This window comes from Eublepharis macularius, chromosome 9 (genome assembly GCF_028583425.1).
Source record: "Eublepharis macularius isolate TG4126 chromosome 9, MPM_Emac_v1.0, whole genome shotgun sequence".
NCBI classification, from domain to species: Eukaryota; Metazoa; Chordata; class Lepidosauria; order Squamata; family Eublepharidae; genus Eublepharis; species Eublepharis macularius.
Window position 1 is genome coordinate 32,654,282 of NC_072798.1, and position 24,304 is coordinate 32,678,585.

Consider the following 24,304-nt stretch of genomic DNA (forward strand, 5'->3'; position numbering starts at 1 on the left):
TTATTTAGAAGAACCTCTATGCTAAAATTTCAAAAATGTATATATCCAGAAGTTGTTTCACATATTATAATGGACTTAAATTGAATCTCACTCTCTTCTAGCAGCAGATCCAAATTTTGGCAAGAAATCAACTTCAAAAGCTGTTGGCAATAAGAGATGCTTGAGTATGAATTGTATACATTATTAATTTTATCTTTTCATGATATCACAAATGGTTTTGCCTACCTGCTTTACAACATCATTGTTTCCCACTAGATGTATGCTTTCTGGCTTCTATGAACACCAGCAGAATGCAGTCATACATTCCATTCCTGTGAGGGCTACTTCTAATGTTTCATTTCTCTAATTGAGTTTTGAAAACATATGTAGGGAAGCAGCAAAGACAGATACACATCTTTGTTATGTCAGAGTGATCAGTCTGAGACTCGTGTTGACAGCAGTTCTGGCATTAGAAATGATGAAACAAAGATGAGACGGAATTGGTCAGAAGATCCTGGGAGCTTTGTATGTAACATGTTTCTTACTCATTGGACCCTTCTGAGTTTCCAAAGAGTGCATCTTTGGTCCTTTTATGGCAAAATGCATATTGGAAGTGGAGGAAAATGCCTGTTTTTTAAACAGTGAATTGCCAACCTAATCTACCTATTATCTAGACACTTTTCAAGCATCTATATAAAAATGCATTTTATTTGCATCCTGTATTCTTAAAAGTTTAAAATGGAGATACCTCTTTGGTGTTTCTTTTCTCCTAACTATTCACTCAAATTACATTTTTGTTCTTGCCTTTCTGGTTAAACGCATAGCCAGTACATGGCATTTGCAAGATGTGTTGGAAATCTTTTAACTAATAATAACATATATTTAACCCCTTATGGATTAAGCAACTGTCTCATGTGTCTTGTTACGTTAAGCAGATAAACTTTTCTGTTATCTCTAAAACAAGGAAAGGTTTTCATAGAACTGATAACAAGACCTTGTACATTTGTCTAAGGTTTCCCCTCTTCCTTTACCTCTGCTTTGTGCCAGTTGTTTCACCTCACACCACTTCCCTGATCAGAAACAGATCACCCCCACCCCAGTGCTCTTTTAAACCTTGGGTGGTGATAACAGAAAGGCTCCCCTATTATGGGTTTCTTTCCCAGCCCAGTGTGTTTTTTTCTCATTAGGGAAATGACAAAGGGTGAGGTCTTAATAATCCCTTTCATAATGAGCCAAACTGGGGGCCTCCATAGCTGCATTTTGAAGTTACACATCTAGGTAACTGAAGATAGATCCCCAGCATCACTTGGCATGGGTTTTTTTTTTACCTTAAAAGCCAGCATTGAATTTGATCAAAGCCGTGGCACTGGGAAAACGGGGGTCCCCCCGCTCCATGCCATTTTCCTGATGTGAATTGCTCTCTGAAGAGGAAAAAAAGAGGAATCATCTCTGCAGAGGAAGAAAAAAATCAGGCACTTATATTTTTCCCCTTGGGGGAATACAGCAATTAGAGGGGATTTATGTCAGGAAAAAAGTATGGTTGGAAAGGGCTAGATAGATACGTCATTCCCACTACTGCTGCTCCCATCAAGTTCAGAATGCCCTCTGACAGCTTTTAACTAAAAATTAAAACTTCAGGAGATCCTGTTGCAGATTTCCTGAGTAATATGTCGCTTGGTCCAGAGAGAGCTTGTTTTGTTCTTACAGGCAAGGAGTGCATCAGCAGTAGTCTTCACCACCACAGCCTATGGTAAATGGTTTCCAGTTGTTCAGTTATAAACAGCTGTCCATAGCAAGCACAGATGGCATAAGAGGAATGCTATGCACACAGAAAGTAAATTAAAGGTATATGGTAATGAATGTTTCAGGAATTTTATCCTGCTATAGCGTTCATGGTAACATGAGATAAGAAAGCTGGTCCTCTTATAGATACATAACTTATTAAAGAACAGGAAACAGTGGGTACAAAAACCAGATAGTTTTACAGTAGAGAGAAGTAAACAGTGGGGTCCACCAAAGATCTGAATTGGCATTGATCATACTGAACATTTATAAGTCATCTAGAATCAGAGGTAAAGAGTGAAGTAGCCAGGTTTGCAGTTGATACAAGCTATTGAGGACAATGAAAAAACAACAAGCAAACTGCAAAAAGCTTGTAAGGACCCCTCAGAAGCGAGTGAATGGGCAATAGAATGACAGAAAAACTTAAGTATAAAGGAGTGTAAAGTGAACTACACAGGGGCCAAAAATCCCAGCCCCACACATATTTCTTCACTTGTGAGATGCTTATGGCTGAGTCCAAAGCAGTTGTGGAAGGAGAAGATGCCATTTATCAGTAAACAGGTTGCTTATGGTAAAGCATCAGACTGATGTCTGAACATCTATATTAAAATCTTTAGTTCAAAGTTATCTTCCAGATTGAAATCACAGGGGGACATTGATTAATTTAAGATACCAACAGTGCGGTCGTGCTAGTTAGCAGCAACTGAGTAACATCTCACTGAGCTTGCTTTCCTCTTTGCACACAGTTATTTAAAGGCCTGGGTGTGACCTGAGATGTGAGCTGAAAGGCAAGAATCAAAGGGCTGTTGTCCAGCTCTTAGCCTGAGGGTTAGTGCCTAGAGCTGGGCAGAAGATCAGCTAGCAATCAGAAGCATCCCCTCCCTTTCTTACTTGTTGCTGTGTAAAGCCTTTAGAGGAAATCATCCACAGCTTTGGAATTGGATATCACTGATATACTGATGACACCTAGCTCTATGTGTCTCTGTCAAAATCCCCTGGAGATGTGCTAGAGTTCTTGAGAAAAGCAGAATACAAACATACTAAACTTGCATCAGAACTTGTTGTAAAAATGAATACAACAAACTCCAGCAGCGGGGCTTTGGGAGGGCTGCACCAGCGCAGCCCTCCCAAAGTCCCGCAGCCACCGCAGAAGCGGTGGAAAGGCTGCATGGTGGGGGTGCAGCTCCCCCCCACTGCACCTCCGCACTGGCTCCCTGGACCCGCAGCCACTGTGGAGGCAGCAGAAACGTCACCCTGGGGGGCTTCCCCTGTGCTTCACCTCCCTGCCAGCTCTTCAGGCAGACTGAGGGGCTGCGGAGCCAGTGGGGAGGCCCCATGAGGGGCTCCCCCATGCTTTGCCTTCCTGCCAGCCCGGCAGGCCGGCCTCTGAGGGGCTGTGGAGCTGGAGGGCAGCCCATGTGGGTCTGCAGCTTATGCCGAGGCAGCAGGGAGAGCCCCCCATGCTTCACCTCCCTGCTGGCTCTGCAGGCAGGCCTCTGAGGGGCTGCGGAGCTGGTGGGGAGGTGCCGTGTGGCTCTGCAGCTGCCACCAAGGTGGCGGGGAGAGCTCCCTCATGTTTCGCCTCCCCACCGGCTCCACAGGCAGGCCTCTGAGGGGCTACGGAGCTGGCGAGGAGGCATAGTGTGTGGCGGGAAGGCTGCACAGAGGGAGCTCCCCCACTCTGCACCTCCCCGCTCTTCAGAGGCCTGCCCCTGCTGACTCATTTTTTATCCTGGCGCAGGTACACAGCACGGACCTCAGCATGCCTGCACCAGGATAAAAAGCGAGTCATTGGCAATACAGCTCAGCTTTTATGTTTAAGGATAAATCCTATGTAAAGTTGCTGCCTTTTAAATCTGTCACTTTTGATGGCTTTACTCTGCATAGGCTTGCGCTGGAACTCAGTGTAGCTTTAGTGACAATCTGCATTGCCTCCCCAATCTTAATGCTTCGGCAGTTCATCCAGAGAAGAAAAATAGACAGTATTTTGAAAATGGTGGTTGGTATATGCCATAATGTGGTAGAAATTCTAGGATGTGTTGGAGCCACAGCTTATTCTATAAATTATATATTGCTGCAGTGGGACACATGGATACAGTAGCATCTCAGTTTGAGGCAGATGTGATTTGTGACTGCTCTCTTTTATTTCACAGAATAAATTTAGTTCTCTCATGACAGAAAATTTCATAGAAAAAGATGCCTCCAGTACTGGGCTCATCCAGATTGGGGGGGGGGGTGAGGTTGAGAACCCTGTTTTAGTGTCTCTAATGATGCAATATGAGCCCCGTGGTGCAGAGTGGTAAGCTGCAGTACTGCAGCCCAAGTTCTGCTCACAACCTGAGTTCGATCCTGGCGGAAGCTGGCTCAAGATTGACTCAGCCTTCCATCCTTCTGAGGTCGGTAAAATGAGTACCCAGTTTCCTGGGGCTAAAATGTAGATGACTGGGGAAGGCAATGGCAAACCACCCCATAACAGAAAGTTTGCCAAGAATGCGATGTCCCCCTGTGGGTCAGTAATGGCTCAGTGCTTGCACAAACCTTTACCTAATGATGCAATATCTGTCTGTGAGGCCTACACAAGCCTGAGCAGAGATACACCTTCCTAACCTCGTTGACTTCAATTAACTTAAGAGTGTAACTGCATTGTAATTTCCTGCATGCACAGTAGTGTATCCCGGGATCTCTGATGGGCAATGTGGGAAGGTATTTGAGTGAGCCAAATAACCATCTGTTAAATGCCAAAACAAGCCGTATCAGAATGATTATTTAATGGAAAAATCCTTTTCAAGAGTGCCATGGACCCTTCTGAAAGGTCAGAGTGTTTCAGTGGTTTCTGTATGATTGCCCAATCATCACCTTCTCTTAGGTTAGCCTTTAGAACAGTACAGTCTGAGCAGTTCAGTCCTTTGTAGATGTCTTACACCTCGTTGGCTGAATTGGCACAGCTGGCTTTGGTGCTGCCCTTGCCAGTGCACAACATGTACAGGATCAGGCTGTTCATCTTACTGACAGTTAAAGGCATTATCTATTCAACTTTGAACAAAAGAATCCCTGTCACTTGACAAATCCATCTACCTCTCCAGCTGTGCAAATGAAGCTAATGGCCTAATTCTACTTCTCTCTTGAAATAGTTTGTCTTGGGTTTTCCCTCTGCTTTTTCCTCACAAGCACCAATTATGGCACCTGCTCTGCACAGAGGCCCCTCGGGCTAATTTCTTCATGTCTAAAGTTTAAATCTTGGCTTCTGAAAAGGAGTAGATATAGTGAGGTTCTGACTTACAGTGAAGGGATAAGATAACTTCATTACAATTGCAAAACCATGTCTTGATCTAGCTTCTCCCTTTAATGCTAGGCTGATTAGTAGTCAATCTTTGATATTAAAATACCTTTCAAGATTTAATATTTTAAAGCTCTATACTTCCTTTGTAATCTATTCTATAATCCAATTGATGAAATGTTCTATTATTAAAGGAATGATTCGGATATAATCAGAGAGAAGTTAATGTATGATCAGTTACATGATTTTCATTTATCAGCAGTACATTTGTTTATTTGATTTTACTTACATTATTTATAGTCCACTTTTCTTTCTAAGACTCAAGGCGGATTACACAGTGTGAGTCAATATGATCAATGGCTCGGATATTCAATAACAATGCAATAGTGTATGAATTACAAAAATGTTCCTGTATACAAGCCCACTGTATGAGTTGGATCCAACTATAAGGAAGGTGCGTAAAGAAGGAAGGGTCCCCTCCAACCCCAACCCCCCAAAAGCTATGCTGTGGATAATTGGATCTGCATATATAGATACAGATATAAATATATAGATATACAGATTTATTGGTATAGATTTAAATTAAATAAATTCTGCTGGAAATGGCACCCCTTTGCAGCTGCAGTAGTGAAGGGAAAAAAATACAACAGCTGCTGCTTAAGCTGTTGCCTACAGGTGGTTGTCATATGGTGACAGCTGTTTAGCCATATAGAAGTTTCTGGCTTTGCTTTCTCATTTTTCTTAGGATTTCAAGTCTTTCATGGATAGGGTCTCATGTCTGCATGAAATTAGGGTTACCCAACTCTTCTGGATAGTTAAGTCTATAATTCAAGATAAAAATTAAAATAATGTGAAACTCCAAGCAGGTGGAGCTTGCGTGTCTGCTTGCCCATAGCGGTGCGTGCACACAGTTAAGAACCCAGCACATTTTCTATGCTCATGTGACACCCTCTGTAAAAAGATCAGATGCGAAGACTAAGCTATCAGGTGTAATTTTCCTAATCACTATATTTATCCACTGTTTTAAAATTACAAGTTGGATTACAAAGATATACATGTGCTTCATTCCATTTGGCACCCAAGTGTTATAGCTCTCAGGAGAGCTGGCTTAGACTGCCAACCCAAAATGTTTTTGGAAAGCAATTAATTCTCAACTCAAAATAAATTGTTTCCTTTCATATGCATGCAAGCATATGGAAAATACATATTTTTTAATGTAAGTAATTTCACCTATATACTTCAAGGGCAATCAGATTTTTAAGAGTTAGTCTTTTGCGTTGTTTTTGGACCACAACTCAGTCACTATGCTTATCTTATCAGAAATGTGTAAGCCTATCCAGTTTATTATTACATAAATAATTGCAAATTGTGTGAGATCTTGCCAGCTACTCTGATCCCACAAAATGACTTGACCCCAAACCCCAAAGTACTCAGAAATATTCTTCATGGAATGTTTTCATAGGCACCACTTCAAAGTGGCTGTGGTTTAAAAATATGCCTCTATTTTGGTGTCCACTTGTGTGAGATAAAATTTCCCATCGGTAATAGTAGGACTGTAATAGGACACCCGAGAAAAGGAAAAAGTTAAGGAGAGTGCTCAAGGCATTGCTCTTTTTTTGCTGTTTAGCATGCAATGTGTCGATGAAATAATCTTTCAGAGCATTTGTATTTCCTTAAGACAATTTTGGCTAATAGAGTTGCTGGTAGGAAATACAGTTAAAACTATGGTAGCTTTTGTTGGGTGCTATAGGTATTCATCGAGCAGTTTTTTAAAGATAAGATGGTATATCTGGTCAAATATACTCTTTCCTTTGAAAATTCATTGAGCCCCCAAGTAAGTTACTACATTTGGCCTGAGGGCTACAAGTGATACAGGTCTGTCCTAAGTATTTCTGTCTAGCACTGCAAGTTTTAGGGCTGGAATACAAGTGACAAACACATATTTATATCATTTGATTGTTTTGTGGAATGTCTATAAATAACTCAAATTCTACATGCATTATAACTATTGTATTAGTTTTGAGGATAATTTAGTAAATATTGATTTGCATCTATTGGGAGAGAAAAAGTTGTTTCTAAAGACTGTTTAGTGTGAGCAAGGCAAATTATTTCCAAGGTGGATGATTAACAAGACCAACAATGCCAATATATCTGCAGTTACTGTTAAAAAAAACTTGAAAAAGTCAAGTAATTAAAAATTATTTTTGATCTTTGAATACCAAGTATAAATACCATTATGTAAACACCATACATAAATACTGTTCATCGTTGTAGTAACAGTGCAGTCCCACTTGGGTTCTGCATAGGGCTGCCAGCCCCCCCCCCCCCCCCGCTGTGGGCAGGCTTTGGCCCTGCTGAGATCCTGTAGTTTCTGTTTTTCAACCAGAAATGATGTCATTGGGACCTCCCAGATCGCACACACAAGACAGATGGGTCAGGGCCCCAAGCCTGCCTAGCAATCTCCTGCTTTAAAGGTAGGGGGCCGGCAATCCTAGTTCTGCACGTGTGCTGGCCAGCCACAGAGACATGTTCTCAATGAGAAATTCTTCTAAAGCCATAGTCATATTCTGAACTGACTCACATTCTTTTCAGATCTCATTATAATTAATAGGATTTGCACATTTTTAAATGAGTTTTTTTATTGGACAGAATGCAAGAAAACCAGTGGAGGCTGAAGGTTGTCACAGAATCCCACTGAAGATAAATGGTGCAGAAATTTGGGTTTCTAGTAGATCCGACCAATTTCTTGAAACACTTAGCTAACCTATCAGAATCAATGAATTTTAAACAAAAATTGGTCTTCATGTATTACTATGGATAGATGATGTCACCCAAGCCAATATCTTGAAGCAAGATTGCCTAAGGTGGGGAAAATTACCCTACTCAAATGGTTGGACCTATCTGTGCCCATGTAGTATGGGCTGAATGCTGGGGAAAGCCCAGATTTCTGTGGGTTGGACCTACTGCAACCAGTTGGTGTTTGGGGGATGTGGAATAATGGTAGCCAGGAATCTTGATTCTTTCCTGAGCACATCACACCTTATTTGTGTGTGACAGCATAACATATGATACAGCATAACAGACAGCATAACGTATGATACAGATAGACAGCATAACATATGATACAGATTCATTCATATAATCTTTGTGTTGCTTAACTGCAAATGCAGCAAAACCTGTCATAGATTTTAAATTAAAAGGCACAGATGTTTTCTACTATTACATGTGGGAGCCAGACACTTACTATAAAAGTTCTGCCTATCACATTTTTCACCACTCTTCTTCCAAGGAGCTCAGGGTTCCCCTGTTCTCCATTATGTCTTCACAACACCTTTGTGAAGTGTTGACTAGGCTGAGAGATGGTGATTGGCCCAAGGCTACCTGGTCAAGTTAATGGTTTAAGTGGGTATTTTAACACTGGTTTCCCTGGTCTTTGTCCAGCTATTATACCATAGTGACCCTTGTGATGGTCCACAGTTGACTGTCTGCGTATTATGGCAAATTCATTCCTGAAGCAGAAAAGAATAAGCCCTGTGGTGAGACATTAGATCTTTCTTTGTCATATATATTGACTATCCCTATTCAGTTGAGAGCTGAGAATAAATTAAATGTGAAAGCACAACCTCTTATTTTCAGGCCATGTATGTTGCCCGTAGTCAGCACAGAACTGAGATATGTTTGTGCACTAGTCAGCGGCACATGGGCCTTACATAAGCCCTAGGCGGTGAGGTGAAGGCTTCCCTTGGTAAATAAACTTTAGTGTTATTTCATTGTTCAGGAAAAGTTCATAGGCCTGCAATTAAGCCAAAGCAAATTTTGACTACATTCCCTGCTCTCCTTGGGTAAATGTTTCTTTTAAAATAAAAAACTGGGTCATTTCAATTTACTAAGCGATTGACAGGAGAATCTTGAGACAACTGTGGCATGAAGGGAGACCAAAGTACTTTCTTGCCATTAATGAAAACTGTGTTGAAGATCTCTAACTTAACCCATCCCACACAAACTCTGCATACATATACAGGGTCTTACCTTCATTTTCAAAAGCAAATTAAAATTAACGATGAACAACCTTCCCTCCCCTCAAGTAATTTCTCGAGTCTAAAAGAAACTCTTTAAATTGTTCGATAATCTGCCAACGAAGGAACCAAAACTCATGCATAATGGTTTGGGAGTTGATCTAAAGAAATTTGTGTTCAGATCCCCACTCAGTAATGAAGATCACTGGATGACCTTATTAGTCTAACCTACCTCACAAAGTTGTTGCAAGGATAAAAATGGAGGGGATCGGTGGGTAGAACAACGTATACTGATCTGAGCTCCTTGGAGGGAAAATGTGATAGATAGGAATTTCCAAATTTACCTCATAATCTAATTTTAGTTGAAATTAGAAATGATTTTTAATTTAAACAAACCTTCATAAAAGTGCTAATCCACAGATTACTTCATGGTGGTGGGCGTGGCCTACAGCATGAGGACTGGCTCAGTATCCTCTTTTTATATAAACAAGAGTTTCTTTCCCTTCTTTAGCAGTAAACAATTTACCTGCTCTCTGATCAGCAGGGTGAGTCTGCCTCTCACTGGACTGTGAGTAGAACTTGTAAAAGTTTGTTTGGCAGACAGGGCCTGTTGACAGAGGAATCAAGGAAACCTGATGTCTTAAGACATTCATGGCATGCTGGGTGAGCTGGTCTGAGTACATCTTCTCACTGGCAGTATGGTATAGTCACACAGTGAAGTGGAAAGTTTCCTTGGGGGGATTTTCTATACTTCCAGGATAAGACAAGCAATCACTGCAAAAATCACTCTGGACATACTATGAATAATTGCAGTCACAGTATTCATTGATGACTAGCATATGTATAGCAAATGAGCATGGCATTGGGCAGCCCTACCCCTCCTCTCATCCTTGTAGATTGTGGAGTTCCTCCAACAGTTTGGGGGGGTTTTTTGGAAAGATATTGCCTATAGTGCTAGATCTGATTGAACTAAAGTCTGGAGACGGTATCAATCCAGTTGTTACTCACAGAGTTTTCTTCCTTTATTACAGTTATCCGAGCCAAAGTAGTGGGCAAGAAGCTTATGAAAGATGGACCTTTTGGAACAATGCGATATACTGTCAAACAAATGAAGGTATGTACAGAGACTCATGCAGGATTAACTACAATCCAAGAGTTACAGTCTTCTAAATCCACTGAAGTCAATGGGTTTAGACAGGTGTAACTGTTTAGGATTGCACTGCTAGACAGCAAAGCATTTCAGTAAAAACTTAAAGTATTTGCATCTTGATCTCCCCATAATCCACTTACTAACTAACTCCTCATGTGACCATGTATCATTGCAAGTGTGCCTAATTAGAGGCTATTTCACAATGTGAATTGTCATTTTTCTCCATGTGACTATGTGCTCATATACACAATTGCATGGAAGAACATGGTTACTTGTATGTGTGAACTGATGCTAATGTTCCACTTTAACTCTGTATTAAATGTTACAAATGTTTGAGGAGTACAGTGCATGTATGGATTGACTAAGTTGTATTATATCCGCTGGTTAATAGAAGCAAAGCAACATAAGATGTGGTGGATGTAACGATGGAAAGGAAATTACTCCTGTCTAATAATGTTAAATATGGGGCAATTGTTTTCCTTCTGAACTTTAAAAATTTAATTTTATATGAAAAAATGGTATCTTAAAGGTAGCTGGTTATGGAACTGGTGACCAAACATGACTCTTTCCTGGGTCATGCTGTGACTACAGAGGTAGTCAAAACAACATTAGAAAAACACTTGCATGAACATTCAAAGAAATAAGTTCTGATGCTGACCCAAATGCTACAGGACAGAAATTCAGTTGCTATAGCACTGGTTCTTTCTGGATTCCATCTAAGGTTGTTCCACTGTTGGTTTGAGATACTGTTTTGCTGTGTGATCATGCTGTACCTTTGGTACCAATTCACATGATCAATGAAACCCAATCCTACTAGCATTCCAATATGCCTCCAGGTCATAACTCATCCTGTTCTTGCTCGTTTTCAAGATTTCTGCTTGAAACAGGTTAGATGGCTTCCTTCTGTGCTTTTCTATCTGATGAGCAAATTTTACTTAAACCTTTTGCTCTGGATGTTCTTTTGCCAACTGACCTCTTGTTATGTAATGTTAAAAAAAATCAGTTCTAGTTTATTTTTCTTGGCTCATTTATATCTTTGTAAGGGAAAAAGAAATAGGGAACAAAGAGAGAATTTTGGCAGTGATTACAGAAATCTGAAACATATTAGACAAAGTAAAGGTTTAGAAAAACAGCCACTTGCCTGCTCTTAATAACAATAATTCTCTTTATAAGGCATCATCCAACTAAGTATAAAAGCTGCAAGACAGCCGAGCCTGTTTCATAAGCCAGACACAGCTGTCAAAGACTGCCTTGACACACCTCCTTCCCTGGAGTGGAAATTTTGCTTGAAATCTCACAAGTTACTTCTGTTCTTAGTTGTGTAGCTGCATTCATTTTTTTCAAAATCAGGGTTGCATCCATACTTCATTGGATTTTGCTTTATAGTAGTGATTCACAACTGGATTTTACTGTATGGAGAAGATAATACAAGAGGTGAATGACTGGTCTAGTGCAACAATAGTGCAATATCCAGTGTTGTATGGATGCAGCCCAGTTTACATTTACATGAGCAAAGGCTAAGCATTAAAGAGTGTTTGAAGGGATTGCATAGGGCCATGCTCGATGTTACAAAAGCGTTGCAAGCTGTTTGTTAGAATGAGAGTCTATACATAGGAGGGAGGCAATAATTGAAAGCATAGCATAGAAAAGTGGATGGATGCTTTAACTCTCTCCTGCTGATACTCCTCCTTTCCCTTCCATAACATTCTCTCAAGCCAGTTTTCTTCCCAGTGGGGTGTTTACTTCCAGTCTTGGAGTCCCACTGAGAGAGGAACAATTCAGAGGGAAACATAGGCAAGGGAAGAGTTTAATGCCCCATCCCACCTGTCCATTTTGCAATTTGTATCTTTTTTCCATTAGTACTTTAGAGAAATTAAAGACTGTCCCAGTTCTAATACGTATGGCTGCTGCCATTACTGCTAAGGGTGGTGTGCACATCTCTGTGTCTTGAAGAGCAGCCTGTCAAGCAGACATTAATAATCATACTTAACATTTGTGTAGAGCTTTCAAGGACTCCACATACATTATCTCGCTGTGTCATGTACAATAATCCTGTAAGGCAGGCATTGTTCTTTCCCTTACTGCTAACCAGTGACATGAGTGGTTTGCCGTAGGGTAATTAGTAAGTTTGTGGCAGAGGTGAGATTTGAATTGATTCATACCACAGTCATAATCACATTGCTATACCAATGGTCAATTAAGCACATGAAACTTTAGGGGGGCTACTTTCCATTACAGTAAATGCATCTTCTTCTTAATGCTGACATACCATGCTGTTCGTTAAAGGCAGCGGAGCAAGGTTAGAAAATGGTTTAAAAACCTGTTTTTGCCCTGCTTCTGGACTTTTTGCCATGCAGTGGATCCAGTTGTGGGGAGGGCAGAATAGAAGTCCAATAAGTAAATGTTCAGAGTAGTGATTTGTAAGGCTATCCTGGAATTCTACTGTGCTGTGACTTTAGGACAAAAAGTAGAGCAAGATTAGGGGTCCAGTAGCACCTTGAAGACTAAATAGATTTCAAGGTTATAAAATTTTGAGTGTCGGAGCTCCTTTTGTCAGATAAGAGGAATGGAAAAAGGAGGGGGTCCTTACAATTCAGGCATAGGGTGGAAGAGGTATTGTAAATTGGAGACTGCCTGGATCAAACTTTTCCCACTCCTCGTATCTGATGAAGGGACTCTCGAAAGCTCATATCTTGGAAATCTAGTTGGTCTTTAAGGTGCTACTGGACCAAAATCCAAGACAAGAAGTAGTAATTCTTCCTCAGGTGGACAGAGAGGGCTGTGCTTTGCTTTATGTATGGATGATGGATCTATAATGAGACATTTTGCCATTGTCTTCCAACAGGGAAAAATGTTTTAGACTGACAGAAGTTTGCTGGCTCTCTCAGTGTTCTAGGCTTTGCCTTACTTTGTTGTGATCACAGATGATCAAATATGACGACAGTGGCATGGTTACTGATGAAAATGGCTCTCTTGTGGTTAGGGTTCTTCATGGCTGTCTTCTTCTCTCGTGAACCTTCTAGATCATATAATAAGAAACCGCACAGACTCCCTGAGGCTGATGGCACTGGCACCAGTACAGCACAGTATACTCTGATCACATCCAAGTTATATTGCTGTAATGCATTCTGCATTGAACTGCCTTTGAAAATGGCGCAGAAACGTCAGTTGGTTCAAAATGTGGCAATCAGGCTATAGTCAGGAGTTGGTTACAGAGATCATATCACCCCCATGTTCAAAGATCTACATTTGTTATTCATCTTTTTCTGGTCATGATTCAAAGTGCTGGTTCTTACTTTTAAGGCCATAAACAGCTTGGGGGCAGGACTCTTGAAGGATCATCTCCTCCTGTACTAGCCAGCCAGCCAGTTAAGATCTGTCTCTCAAGTCCTGCTCTCTGTGCCCCTGCCTTCAGAGGCCAGTTAGGAGTGTGCATGGCCAGAAGATTTGGTTTTCTGCTTCAGGTTTACCCGAAGCGGGAAAAAAATTCCAGGGAACTCGGAGTCGGGTATTTAAATCACTTTGGTATGCTCCGTAAAGATTCGGAGCATACCAAAGTGAGGGGGGAAGCTTTGTCCCAGCCCCCAGCCCCCACTTAGCCCCCTGCCCCACCGCACCCCTCACTTATTTCCCCCCCCCCACTTACCTGGAAGACCCGCAGCAGCCAGCTGGGCATTGGGGAAGGCTGGAGCCACCGCCGCTGCCACCCAATGCCACTTCCAGAACTTGCAGCAGCTAGCTGGATGGCGGAAAATGTCAAGGAAGGCCAGAGCCACCACCGCTGTCACTGCGCCACCAACTCCGGGGTCTGCAGTGGCCAGCTGGCTGGCGAGGAAGGCTAGAGCTGCCTCCTCTGGGCCTTCCTGCCCCACAGCAGCCATTGAGGGACAGGAAGGGCCTCCTCTATTGCCTCCACTGCCATTGTGGCCATTTGAGGGACGGGACAGACCGGAGCTGGCTCCTCTGCCGCTGTGCTGTTGCCTCCAGGGCCCACAGTGGCCAGCTGGGTGGCAGGGAGGGCTGGAGCTGCCTCCTTCAACCCTTCCTGCCCCTCAAATGGCCACCACAGCAGCCATTTGGGGGGCAGGAAGGGCCTCCGTCACTGCCGCTGCAGCCATTTGAGGGGTGGAATGGCTCGGAGCCGGCTCCTCTGCTGCCACGCCACCGCCTCTGGGGCCTGCAGTGGCCAGCTGGGCAGCAGAGAAGGATGGAGCCGCCGCCACTGCCGCAAAGGCCAGTAGGGAGGCAGGAGGGCCTGGAGGTGCCTCCTCCACCACCACAGTGGTCCTGCCAGCCCAAGATAAGTGGGGGGTGCAGGTGGTTGGGGGTGGGGGGCTGGGGGTGGTTGGGATAAGTTTAAAGTTCCCTGCCACTTGCAAGTAGCAGGGAAAGGCCCCTTTAAACTTCAGCTTGCAGGCCGGGGGGGGGACGGACTGCCAACTGAAGCCAGCCCTGGGCCCGAAGCTTCCCAAAGCAACCCGAATGCTTCAAGAAGCTTTGCTTTGATTTTCGATGCCAATTTTAGTTTCTAGCCCAAAACACATCATTTTACCCAGGTTTTTAATCAGGGGTTTGATCTTACCAGATATTTAATGTTTAAATTGTAAGCTGCCTCAAGCAGGAATCTGGAGAGGCAGCATAGAAATATCCTAAATTAATGAATAATACTGAAATGAAATGTGACAGTATGGGAATGGTGATGGGGGGGGGGTACTTTGCGCACCATGCTACAATTTTATTGGATTGTATAAAACTCAGGTCCAGATGTCATGTAAGCTCCAGCTGGATTCAGGGTAGCTCTTTGCTAGCTCTCTTGAAAACTGCACATGCTCAGTGTGCTGTGCAATGTTTAGAAAGTTGAAAAGGAAACAAAGTATTCCTACTGTATTGCACTGTCAAAACATCCAAATAAAACTTCAAAGTCCAGAAAGAAATTACAATGAGAAAAAGTTCAGAAACACCTAATATTTGTACCCTATTACTATCCCTCTCCCTTAAAAATATTTCCCAGGTTCCATTGCCTGTCTCCAAAAAGAACAACATAAGCCCTGTTGGATCAGACCAGTGGTCCAGCTAGTCGATCTGGTTTCACACAGCAGCCAACCAGTTCTAGAGAGCCAACAAACAGGGCAGAGAGGCCAAGACCTTCCCCTATGCTGCCTCCGGCACTGGTATTTAGAGGTTTGCTGCCTCCCTTTAACCATCATAGCTATGTTCATCTGATGTCCAACCAGTGTTCCTATGGTGTCTCTTCCTCTCTTCCCTGCCCCTCTCAGCATTGCTCTGTTGTTCAGTTCTCTTTCTTCCTCCCCTCCAGCCCCTGCATCATTCTTTTACCACTCATGGGTCTCTTTCTGTCATCTCCACCTCCATGTTTAATGCTTTACTATACTTTACCACATACAAATGTGGCTGCCTTTACATGAACACATGGAACTGCCTTAGGATGAGTCAGCCCATTGATCTATCAAGGTCAGTACTGTCTATTGTTGCTGGCAGCAGTTCTCCAGGATCTTAGATGAGGGTCTTTAGCATCACCAGTTCCTTTTAACTGGAAACGACGGGGATTCAACCTGGGACCATCAGCATTCAAATCAGGTGCTTTACCACTGAGCCACAGTCCTCTCCCCCATTCAATTACATAAGAGAGAGTAAAGCAATATGCTCAGGGATACCCATTAGGACCAAACTGTCCTCATGCCCCCCCCCCCACTATGTTTGTCCTGGTTCTGTCAACCAAATGTGCAATGGGAGTTCCATGCTGAGAACATAATTTCTAGGCATATGCAGGAATCAAGTTTCTCTTCCTACTACAGCTGATACTGTCAACGTGTCTAGTAAATTAGAAAGACCAACAGCACACGCAGCTGATAGTACCTTTTTTCCTTGTATATGTCATCCTCAGACTGAGGTGGGAGACTGGAAACTCAGACGCCATACAGGGAAAAGGCAATTGAAATTCATGGGGTGGGTGGGAATATTCCAGTCCTGTGACACCAGTCTTAAGGTCATCATAAAACAAGATGAACCACATGATTTGCATATAGATTTTTCTTGCACAATCCCACTTAATCCCCCAGAATGAGGGATTGCTTATAGAAATGCTGACTTAACAAGAACTGGTGCAGCTTTAGCAGGCACAACCAGGCAGTGCTCATTAAATACATTGTCATTAGATTTCCTAAAATACAGGACGATGATGAGAAGGATTCCGAGTGTGGTAATACTGCATTTTTAGGTGCGCTTCTTTTCTGTCAAAAAGTACAGTCCACAAGGAATTTTTCCTGCTGAAGTAGGTGTGGTGCAATGGTACAGGCCACATGGGATTGTGTCCAAACTACTAAAAGCTGCAGGATATTCTGTGCATTTTTAAAAAGAACAATGACTGGGTATATCCCATATTTCCCAAGGTCTGCAAAAAAGTGTGTCATACAAAAATAGTGCTGAACAGGACAGCACATTTTTACTACAAAGTTAAACCGTAATGATTGTTAACAACACCCTACCTGAACCTTGGGAACTGTAATCCTGGCTAGAAATATGTGGTTTGACTGAGCAGAAGTGCTGAAGAAAGGACTCAATAATGGGATACAAGTGACTGGTATTGTTCACTAATATTAGTGGTCTGCTTACACACACGACCTTAACGCTGTGCAAAGCCCTAGCTGCTGGATTTCCTGAGCCGTAGTTTACTGTAAGAGAGCTCTGTAGAAATGAAGGATTATCATCTGAGGTTAAGCAGTTTTAAAACTGCAATCTACCATACTTAAAAAGAAATTCCATTTTTGAGTAAAAAGCAATCCATTATTGCTGTATGATAAGTTATTGAGAGTGCCTTCTCTCTTTCTTTAAAGATGTACAGAGGTTTTGAGAAGATGCCACATGTTCAATACATCTACACAGAGGCCTCTGAAAGTCTTTGCGGGGTCAAGCTTGAAGTCAACAAGTACCAGTATATGATTACAGGTAAAGAAACAAAAGAGTTTATCTGTGGCGGCTTGCTTGCAGGCCTGTTGCTGTTTCATCTGTGGAGAGGGGCTGCAGCTCTGTGCAAATGCATCTGACTTGCATTAGTATCAGCCCCACAAAACTGCTGTCTTGTAAATATGAAGCTATTTTATATCACGTAAGCCCATTAAGTCATCTGCACAGTGCAGTCCGCTAGCTGGCAGCTTTCTCCAGGGTCTCAAGAGAGAAGGTCTCTCCCAGCAACTGCTGCTCCAGATCTTTTTAACTGGAGATGCCAGGGATTGCACCTAGGACCGTCTGTATGTAAAGCTTGTCCTTGCCCACTCAGCTAAGGCTTCTCCATGAAGGCAGGAGAGTCTCTCTGTAATCTCCACTGTGCTAATTTGGGATGACAGAACTGTCTGTCAGTAAAAGACAGCTGTGGAAAGAAAGTATGGACCAATTCAGGAGCTGGACAGAAATCAAATCCAGCCATTTGGGATACTTAAATAACCTTATTGGTTAAGTATCAATTCACTTTAATTAAATCCTTTAACACCTTTCCCTCCTAGATGCATAATTCATAGTTGGGAAAATATACTTTTGCAGTTTTGCATGTAAATTGGAGACCAGAACATCGAATGTCCTGTGCTGTGCTTTGCTTTATTACAAAGGCACAAATGATGCTCCCATTCATTTGCCACATAGGAGGAGCTTCCAGAGTTTCCATGCTATATTATTATTATACCATAAGGTATTACTGTTATTTCATAGGGAATATTAGCTGGTTCAGGAACCTAATAAATGGAGTGGCTAATTTGCAAATGTTTTCCTAGGCCGAGTATATGATGGAAAGGTTTACACTGGGCTGTGCAACTTGAACGAGAAATGGGATCAACTGACTCTAGCCCAACGCAAGGGACTGAACCATCGTTATAACCAAGGCTGCGGCTGCAAGGTATGTGCTGTCTCCATAAACCATTCCTAGGATTGCCAACAGTTTATTAGGCATCTCCTGGCAGGATGGTCTGGAAAGAGAATACCTTAGAATTCTGTCTGCCCATTGTTAGATCCATGATATTATCGCATGCCTGCTGTTTGCAACTAGACTTTCTTATCCACACAGGATAAACCAGTTGCAAATGATTGCTACAGTGAAATGATAGCATGTTGTACAATGATGTGTGCAGCCTGAGAAAGTAGAGCAAGGATCAAATGAATGCGGAGACTGGTCAAATGGCATTGCATGGGATTGGACTAGTTATAAAAATACTAGACATGTACTTTCAAATTACTCTTCTGAAGAATTATGAGTGCTAGGATGGGTACACTGAAGTATCCAAGCCTGTTATTTTTCAAGAGAAAGGTTAGAAGTGGTACATACTTTGAATGGTCTACAAAGAGAGTGCCATTAATGCCCCAGTGTGTTTTTTCTTAAATACTTCAAGCCAGCTTCTCACTTGTTTCATTTCTGTCACTGCAGATTAAGCCCTGCTACTACCTTCCGTGTTTTGTGACCTCCAAGAATGAGTGCTTGTGGACGGACATGCTCTCCAACTTTGGCCTTTCAGGGTCCCAATCAAAGTATTTTGCGTGCATCCAGCAGAAGGAAGGTTATTGCAGCTGGTACAGATCATGGGCACCTCCTGATAAGACCATCATCAATGCTACAGACCCCTGAACACTCAACCCTCTTTCTTGTTTCTTCTCTCCCATGTGGTTGAGCATTCTTTGGACACTAACTTGTATCAGATCATGGTGAAAACAATGATATTAGTGCCTGTTTCTTGCAAATTTTAGCACTTCAAACTTTTAAAAAGAAACTTTGCTGTCTTGAGTATTTGTTGTTTTAAATCACTTTAAATTTTTTGCTATCACCCATTTTGTTCAGAAGACATTTGTCTGGGATTTTGTGTTTACACACCAGATAAATAAGGGAGTGTTTGCTCTCAGTTATATATCATTATCTATATAGCAATACAATTTATATTTTTGTAGGAAAACAAAAATTTCAAAAATGTCCCAGATGGGTTTTCAATCACAGCTCCAGCCCCTCTCTTGTTGCTTCCTAAACTGCTTCTTCGTTCATGCATTCAGCATATAGACAAAATGAAACCAGTTTGGCTTAAAAATTTGAGAGCATTAAGCCACATGCCTGAGGAAGGACAAGCAAGTTATATCTGTATAACTAGATGGAGCAGTGGGAGAATCCAGATGTCATGTACATTAAAAGCACCATATCAAAATATCTGCCATGTGCCAAATGTGTTCCATGGTAGCTTTGTATTTGCCCAAAGCATAAACAATATCTTTTTAAAAACCAGATCCAATTAATGGAGGCAATCTCTTTTCTAGTTGCAAAAAAGACGACCTGTTTAGAACCAAATTAACCCTACACTTTTTGTGTTTTGGTCTGGCTGCAGAGTTGCCATTTCAGCATCTAGAAAAAACTCGAATGTAAACTATTAATACAATTTTTAAAAAAAAAACATATCTGGATGGGGGACAAGGAGACCACCGGAGAAAGGGGATAAAAGATGACAATTATGGCTGAGAAATTAGCTGACAAAATACTGTTTTTTATTGAACTAAGGTGTATATAGATGTGATGATATAAGCTATTTTTGACAGGACATGGAACTGTTTCATGCTAAGAGCAATGAAAAGCTTAATTCTTTTGCTTAAAAGGAGCGATCATACATTCCAAGTCACTGCTTATTGTTTTATTCTTGTTTAATTCTAAACGATTTTGGAATGTCAATGTTTCTACACTAGTGATAGTAATCTGTTTATTTGCCACACTGTGCTTCCCTTCCCTCACTCTCTTTTTAGTCACACAACTGTTTTTGACATTGAAAGGTCACCACTGGTGATATTGCGCCTGTTAATATTCCTCTGATAAAATGGTCTTGTGAAAATGCCCCAAATGTCAGGCTAACCAAACATACTGAAAAAGTCTAGTTTCTTAGACTTTTCAGGGAATGGTTGTGATAACTTAGGAGTTTTATATCACACAGGAGTGGGAAGGGGGCACTGGTGGATTTTCACAATATTACATTGTCAGGTGACTACTGGGAGGGGGAAAATTACCCACTGGTAATTTTCCCTCATGAATGGTTTGTATAAGAATGTACAGTGAAAGCAACAGAAACTGCACGACAGACAAGATGGGGAGAGAATATGTAATCCCAGTTACACATGCTCAGAGAGAAGCAGTCCCTAAAGCCCTTGGTCTGAATGAGCAAAGGATCATTTCTGGGGGATGATGTGATGTAACTATTTCATTTCTGGATCATTTCTGGGGGATGATGTGATGTAACTATTCAGTCATAGTTAAGCAGATCTGTGGTCAGAGACTCTGTATGCCTTCTGGAAACATGGATTTAGGAGCGGGTTACCCCATCTTCTCTGTAGACTGGATGATTTGTTTGTTTTTATTATGAAAAAACATAATATAAAATCTTTTAATAAAAAGTAAGAAGTATTTTACATTTTGATGTTGTCAAAGAATAGGGTTACTGATAAGATGGGCGATTGTCTATTTTATTGAGGTTTTGGTATGGAGCATAGAACTGATGCTTAACACAAGTTTTGTGTTCTTGTTATTGCTATCATTATTTTTCTTACATTGAATCTTCAGTTCATTCCATGTAGGAAAACGTATCTGTCATAAGCTGGAAATTACTCTGTGATAAACACAAGCATGTTTGTAGCTGCCCCCTTGCAGTGAAATCAACTATTAAATCCTTGTGGACAGGGGAACTTCACAACTGTGCTGGAACTCCAGCACCTGGAAGAGATTGCTGAGCTGGGGTTCAGAACTGCCACCTTATATCTTTTTCCTCATGCCCTTAAGCCCAGTTAATATCAATGGTAGTCTACAGGCTTGAGGAGATCGTGCAGTAGAAATGTTTCTGGCTATACCAATTTTACATTGCAGGTGAGGGGCACATCTCCATGAACAGGATCTCTGCACATAGAAAATCAGCAAGTCAGAGAGAATAGTATAACGACATACAGTTTTCTATAATATATTTGATAGCTCTTACATGTGATCTCCAGTATGCTGACTGAAGTGGCATGGTGCAGTTTTATCATGTGGTTTTGCATAGACTGGTCCTGATTTCAAAATTGAACCAAAAACAAAGGTATTCAGTGATAATTCTAGAAGTGAACTAGGGCCCTGGACCTTTGTTTGATATGAGGATATCCAGAAAAGGAAGTGAGAGAGTTTTTTTCAAGTGTGCCTGAGTTTTAGGGTTACACAATCACATTTTTGTAATGATTTCTAGAAGGAAGATCTTACCCTTTAGGATACTCATTATTTGGAAACCTTTATTATTAAGGGCTTACTATAACTAACAAAGTGCCTTTGGTAGTAGAAGGGATCTTGAACTAATGCTTTAAAAGAGCTAGAGGAAATTAATTTACAGTCCTGACACTGCTTACATCTAAAAAAACTGAAATGGCCAGGATTTGCCTGTATCTGCTTCAATGTTCAACCACAAGCCTGGAGAGAAGAAAAGGCCACCTGACTGCTGCCTAACAGTGGAAAGCTGCACAATACCTGCTGGTAACAGGACCTTTCTCTTGCGCATAACCAAGGACACTGGTCCGTAATAAGGGCTCTCTTTCCATTATACAAATAACAACAACGAAGTCTGCACATACATGACACAGAGTGCACAGATCCAGGACTGCGGCTATGTATATCACAGTATCCCTTAACTTTGACTATTCACTCAGCTGTACAACTTTAAAGATCTGATCAATAGTCACATATACAAGTTGGGAGGTCTTAAGCCTTAGTAAGATTGCCAGACAACTACCTGCCTATTGGTCAGATCCTGAAACTTGTGTAGTCCATTCAACACCACTTAAAATCACACTGGGACTGAGTTTAAAAAATTATCTCTACTAAACCGTTTCCCTCAAAATGGATGTTATCCACTGAAGTGCAGCCAATTAATGGTAGGGAGAGAGCTGTGGAAGGAACTCCCTTGTTTAGCACCTGCTGCCGTATTTCCACTGATTGGCAACTGACTGGTTTTTATTATTTTCATTGACTGTAGAAGTTCAAGACCATAGCTGACACTCTACAGTACTGATAATGAGGAAATCTCTAGCTACTAATAATTTTTTTTGGCATATGGATTTCCATTTTGCAATGCAGAAGGTAAAACGTATTTTGAAATGTGCAACACAGCTAAATGGGCAAGGACAGAGGAGTGCAGCCCTTCACCCTACTAAGTAAGGAATCTGACACACAGGGTTTTTTGTTTGGGAGGCAAAAGGAGGGGAAAGAGTGAAGAATCCAGCAAAAATACATTTGGGGGGGGGGGAGACCTCTGAATTCCTTAGCGCTATGACTAACCACTTTCAATTTTAAAGAATTAAGATATGGTGTATATCTTAATTTTTTGGAGATGTAAAGTGCATTTTAGTCTTTTGTTACTTACTCCCACAATGATCTAGGCCATCATTTCCATTTTATAGCTTGTCTTGACAAATGTAGAACTTCATCCTAGGTAAGCCTGACCCAGGTGCTTAGCTTAGCATTTGTCATCGAGGCCTGAGCCACACCTTTTGAGGTCAATTGACACCTTTCCATTGATTCAAAATGTTTTGGTTTGTGCAAATCAACTCTTTCAAAGGAAACCAATCCTATGCCTCTTCAATCAGAAGCCAGCCCTAATGAACTGAGTTGTTTCAGAAAAGGGGGCCTAGGATTGCAGCCTTAATCTGCTTTTTCTTCTGCTTCACCCTCTTGATAATTCTGGACATTCGTGAGTGATCTGGGAGAAAAATCCTCCACAGAAGGAACGTACTTTTTGCTAGGGTTTGTAGCACTGTTTACAGTTTTCTTCCTTGTTTGTTATTTATAAATTTTATATCCATTGAATGTATATTGTCTATTAAGGTAATAATGTTCACTTTTATAGTGTTCTTTTATTCTAAAACAATAAAGTGTTTTATTTCTATCACGCACAGCCTTTTTGTGCTTTGGTTTAGAAGCATCTAGCTGACCATTTTTTTGGATAAAAAAACTAGAGGGCTCTTCTTAGAAGGCAGCCTTAACCCTCTTTACTGAGAAGTAAGACCACTAATTGCAAGTGAGGGCAGTTAGGATTGCATCCTCATCCTATAAATGTTTATCTGGAAGTGCCCCCCACAACAGCCTCTTGAGAGTTAACAAATTTAAATCAGTAAGTCCCACTGAGTTGAATGGGATTTATTGCCTTGTAAGGGTGCATAAGACTGCATCATGGGTTCTGCTTTTAAAATATCAATAAATTGGGGAGGGATATATATGAAGATTCTTATTCATTAATCTAACATATTCATATTGGGGTATGTTGTTATTCTGGGTCATCGCAATATCTTTATTTTTTAAATGTACTTCAAATTGGGAAGCAGAATCATATCTTTTGATTATTTATGTGCTCTTTTCTAAACATCATGCATACAATTTGATCTGAGTTTTTTTTCAAAAAAAGATGATGATGTTAATAAAGGAAGAACTGACCAAGTACAAATACAAACAAGACTTGCATTCCATTAATTCAAGTTCAGTTTGCAGCTGTTTAAACACTTCCTTAATCAGTAGTCAAAACAATAGCATTCTTATGAAAACTCCTTTTTCCAAAATTCACTTTTTAAAGATATAGCCATTGATTCCACTTACTTTCTTTTAAAAGAGGGATTTCTCTTTCATGTCTCTTTGAAGAGAAATTAGTGTACCCAGGGCTTTTTTTCAGCAGGAATGCAGTGGAACGGAGTTCCGGAACCTCTTGAAAATGGTCACATGGCTGGTGGCCCCGCCCCCTGATCTCCAGACAGAGGGGAGTTGAGATTGCCCTCCGCGCCATGTGGCGCGGAGGGCAATCTAAACGCCCCTCTGTTTGGAGATCAGGGGGTGGAGCCACCAGCCATGTGACCATTTTCTCCGAGGGCAACCCACTGAGTTCCACCAACTCTTCTCCCAGAAAAAAAAGCCCTGAGTGTACCCATTTGTGTAACTTCAGCCCTTTTATGCTACACACCACAGGAAGATGTTCTAGCAAGAAGATAGGAAAATTTGGGAAGACACTGCCTGCCTCTGATCATCTACAGAGTAGAATTCTGAAATTTTGCAGAACCTCCCTTATTGCC

The 24,304-nt window shown here is 41.5% G+C and overlaps 2 protein-coding genes across 2 annotated transcripts in view; one reads left to right on the forward strand and one right to left on the reverse strand.

Moving 5' to 3' along the window:
• Window positions 1-23,136, forward strand: part of TIMP3 (TIMP metallopeptidase inhibitor 3) — a 47,508-nt gene extending 24,372 nt beyond the window's left edge. Inside the window, exons 2-5 of the mRNA XM_054989465.1 lie at window positions 10,086-10,168; window positions 17,059-17,170; window positions 17,989-18,110; window positions 18,636-23,136. Of these exons, the coding sequence (XP_054845440.1) occupies window positions 10,086-10,168; window positions 17,059-17,170; window positions 17,989-18,110; window positions 18,636-18,833 (515 nt within the window). The 3' untranslated portion in view covers window positions 18,834-23,136. The remainder of the gene's footprint in view (window positions 1-10,085; window positions 10,169-17,058; window positions 17,171-17,988; window positions 18,111-18,635) is intronic.
• The window catches only part of SYN3 (synapsin III), a 255,305-nt gene that overhangs the window by 182,435 nt on the left and 48,566 nt on the right, over window positions 1-24,304 (reverse strand). The window lies entirely within an intron of this gene.